We start from the raw sequence: 4,353 nt of genomic DNA, 5'->3' as shown, positions 1-4,353 counted from the left end.
TCATCTTTCGTTTGGAGGAAGGCTTACTCTCATCAAGAGCACACTCGAAGCGGTGCCACTCCACATCTTCCAAGCTATCGAGCCAACCTCCGGGGCTCTCAAGCAATTGGACCAACAGATGGCTCGGTTCTTCTGGGGTTCGACAAATGAGAGAAAGAAAACACATTGGATTGGATGGGATCAGATATGCCTCCCGACTTCCGAAGAGGGGCTCAGGGTTCGAAAATCCAAAGAAGTGCTCCGTGCCTTCAACATCAAGCTATGGTGGCGTTTTCGAGAGCAAAGTTCACTTTGGGCTAGATATATGAAGATGAAATACTGCACGAAGACTTCTCCCCTTGCGGCCAACCCCTCCGGGCACAATAGCCCAACTTGGAAAAGACTCATGCGAGCGAGACATTAGGCGAACCCTCACATTAGATGGGTGGTGGGCAAAGGAGAAATCTACTTTTGGGATGACATTTGGGTGGGCGACGCCACTATTCGGTCCCTAAGTTTTGATGATAGGGGCGACCACAACTCCTTGGTTGAGGATTTTCTCATGGATGGCGAGCGGAATGAAGCCGAGCAACAACTTCACGACCAGGCCGGCCTACCACAGCAGGTAATATCTCAGATCCTAGATACTCCGGTCATTGCTGGGGAACCGGATATCCCAAGGTGGTCCCTTTCTAGACTTGGAGAATTCTCATTAGCAACAACATGGGACACCATTCGCACACATAGACCAAGGATTCAGGGGCTCGAAGACATTTGGAGGGCCGGCCTGACTAACTCTATTGCAATCTTTAACTGGCGCCTCTTGTCGAACCGCATCCCGGTCGACTCCAAACTCCAGTGGAGGAAGATCGATCTGGCCTCAAAATGCCAATGCTGCCCTAGGAGCCCTAACACTGAATCCCTTCAGCACCTCTTCATCCAAGGCCGAGGTGCATTTTGTGTATGGCGAGAGTTCGACGGGTGGTTTGGAGGGTCGGCACCCTCTCTGCGGATAAATGACACCATTCCGGATAGATTAGAGGTCTGGTCACACCGGATGCAACAGGATGATAGAAAACATCTCTGCCGAGTCATTCCGTACCTCATCCTTTGGTACATTTGGGCGGAGCATAACAGAAGCCGGCATGAGCAAACCCAATTCAAATCGTACAACGTGGTGTGGCAAGTGCAGATGTTTATCCACAACAACATGGCCAATGGGACCATCAAGCCGAAACACTAGAAGGGGGTGCATTTGGGAATGAGCGTTCCGAGCCAGACAGTCTCAAGGGGACCGAGACCATTGGTGATGCCGGTCAAGTGGCACCCCCCCGAGGGCTTGTGGATCAAGGTTAACAAGGATGGGGCATACATGGAAGCTTTGGATAAAGCAGGAGGGGGAGGAGTGGTCCGTGATTGGACCGGAAAGTTGCTTGCGGCTTTCTCGACCCCTCTCGATGCCCACTCAGCTTTGGAGGCTGAACTCATGGCGGCTCATTGTGGACTTGAGCTTGCGAACGAGCTAGCGCAGCTCTTATGGATGGAGACAGATGCTGAGCAAGTCGCCAAATTCCTCAATGGTAAAACGTGGGGGCCGGCACACGTCCGTCGGGTCATGGCGCGGCTCTTCCTCTTCAAGCAACAGCACATCATCCGCGTCTCATCCATCCCCTGGGAGGGGAACCAAGCGGCGGATATGCTCGTTAAGATGGGCTTGGACCAGCAAAGCTACCTTCGTTACTCTGCCCAATCAGCTCCAAGACCCCTAAAGGACATCATTAGAATGGAAGAAATGGGAATACCCAACATTCGAGTTCGGTTTGAAGAACACGAGTAGCACTGTTGCCGAGGAAGGAAGGAGTGTTTTATCTTTTGTTTTTATTCAATTGTATTTTGTCTTTTGGAAGGGAGTATGATGAGGTCCGGGTTGTTGGATCCGGACCGCTTTCTACTCCTAATCTTTGTGTTGGCACACCACTTTTGGGTGTGGCCAGGATCTGTACTCAACCTCTTATGAAATATAGGGATGAGGGACCCACGAACCCTCTACCGTAAAGTGTTTGATGAAAAAAAAAAAACTAGACTTACCTGGTGAGTTTAATGTAAGTGCTACTTTCAATGTTTCTGATTTATCTCCTTATGTTGGTGAATTAGATTCGAGGACGAATCCTCTTGAAGAAGAAGGGAATGATGGAGACACACCCAAGCTGATCTACAAGGATAAGAAGATGGATCCATTGATCATTCCAAGTGGGCCAATTACAAGAGCTAGAGCTAAGAAGATAAGGGAGTCCATGTTGCTTTTAGTTGTTGAAATAAAAGCCCAATTACAAGACCATTCTACATTGGGCCAAGTGGTGAATATTATTCAAGTTTGTGGGCAGCCCAAGGCTTGAAGTTTGGAGTCACTACATATCACATTTTGGAGGCCCAAATTGATGATACATGATGCATTTTCGTCCAAGTTGGAGCAGCCAAAATGAAGGGTCTATTTTAGTTACATTTTATGTTAAATAAGTGACTTAAGATATCTTAGAGTTACACCAAAGGTTTAGGAGTTACTTTTCTTTTATTATGAGTCATTTTTAAGTGTCTTAAGTTGTACTAATGATGTGAGACTTTCATGAGTCCATTCTAGCCTATAAATAGGCTTGTAAGCATGTCATTTGAAGACACCATTGATCAAATACGAAATAGACTTTGTCTTGTGAGTTGAATTCTCTTTGTAGAGGTTTTCACTTGTTTGGAACTTATCAAGATACTTTGAGCAAGTTCTTGTGGCGTTCAACCATACCGAGGTTCTTGGCTGATCATATAGCCATCGGGTCGAGGTTTTCTAAGCTCTGGAAGTGGATCAAACCAGATTATCAATCAAGGGAGTCCGCTGGCAAATCTGGTTTGATCCACTTCCAGAGCTTAGAAAACCTCGACCCGATGGCTATATGATCAACCAAGAACCTCGGTATGGTTGAACGCCACAAGAACTTGCTCAAAGTATCTTGATAAGTTCCAAACAAGTGAAAACCTCTACAAAGAGAATTCAACTCACAAGACAAAGTCTATTTCGTATTTGATCAATGGTGTCTTCAAATGACATGCTTACAAGCCTATTTATAGGCTAGAGTGGACTCTTGAAAGTCTCACATCATTAGTACAACTTAAGTCACTTAAAAATGACTCATAATAAAAGAAAAGTAACTCCTAAACCTTTGGTGTAACTCTAGGATATCTTAAGTCACTTATTTAACATAAAATGTAACTAAAATAGACCCTTCATTTTGGCTGCTCCAACTTGGACGAAAATGCATAATGTATCATCAATTTGGGCATCCAAAATGTGATATGTAGTGACTCCAAACTTCAAGCCTTGGGCTGCCCACAAACTTGAATAATATTCACCACTTGGCCAAATGTAGAATGGTCTTGTAATTGGGCTTTTATTTCAACAACTAAAAGCAACATGGACTCCCTTATCTTCTTAGCTCTAGCTCTTGTAATTGGCCCACTTGGAATGATCAATGGATCCATAAGCTAACATAGAGAGAGAAGCTCTCCCTTCTCTCTAGAATTCGTCCACTCCCTCTCCCTCCCCTTTGATGGAGGTGTAATGTGATTGTTGAATCCAACACATGGTGAAGTCCGGCGGTGAATTGCCGGAGGAGGATGCCGATGCCTTGGAACACACGATGCAGCCCCTCTCCTCGCCGTTCATTCGATTGCACGGTCTAAAACCAAAAGGGTTGGCACGCCTCACCCGGAGAAAGCTCGACAAGCCCTCAAATGAGCCGGCCTTGAATCTGGTTCGGAGGTTAGTCGGGCTAAGAAGAAGATGGTCTTTGAAATGGTGGATAGTCTCGTTGCGGAACGCCATGGTGAAAGGAAAGGGACGTCGAAAAACAAGCTCGCCCTTTTTGGGGATATGTTGAGCTCTCTAGCCCAAATGGCCAAGGAAGGGAGCGTCCCGACGAGTGGAATGGAAGGGCTCGATGGTGAGGAGATGGCCGGAATGTCGCCGGCGCCGGCAGGCCGGAATCTTGGAGGATCAAGCATGGAGAAAGAGATGGTCAACCGGCTGACCATTGCAAGTACCATGCCCCACGTCAAGGATGGGGTGGCATGTAATTTGGTGGGTGCATGTGACTCACAAAAGGAGGAAAAGACAAAGGCCACTTTTCATAGGCAAGATAATGTTGGTGCATTTGTGGAAAATGCCATTTTGAATTCAAAATCACCACCATGTACTATGCATCCTCATCTCGGCAAAGATGGAGGCAAGGATGACCAGGGCTCCGACTCACCACCGCCGGACTCCTCGCCGGAAAACCTGGTCCGGCCAGCGGTTGATTGGAAGAAAGCAAAACAATTATTCTCCCA

At 46.9% G+C, this 4,353-nt stretch overlaps 1 protein-coding gene across 1 annotated transcript; it reads left to right on the top strand.

Annotated features, from left to right (window-relative positions):
• Window positions 1-541: 541 nt before the first annotated feature.
• LOC121757625 lies at window positions 542-1,222 on the top strand. The gene has a single exon (XM_042153142.1). The coding sequence runs from the start codon at window positions 542-544 to the stop codon at window positions 1,220-1,222; it is 681 nt and encodes a 226-aa protein (XP_042009076.1).
• Window positions 1,223-4,353: the final 3,131 nt, after the last annotated feature.

The sequence above is a fragment of the Salvia splendens genome, chromosome 12 (assembly GCF_004379255.2).
Source record: "Salvia splendens isolate huo1 chromosome 12, SspV2, whole genome shotgun sequence".
Taxonomy (NCBI): domain Eukaryota; kingdom Viridiplantae; phylum Streptophyta; class Magnoliopsida; order Lamiales; family Lamiaceae; genus Salvia; species Salvia splendens.
The sequence above is the reverse complement of the archived record's forward strand: the minus strand, read 5'-3'. Positions and strand labels throughout refer to the sequence as shown.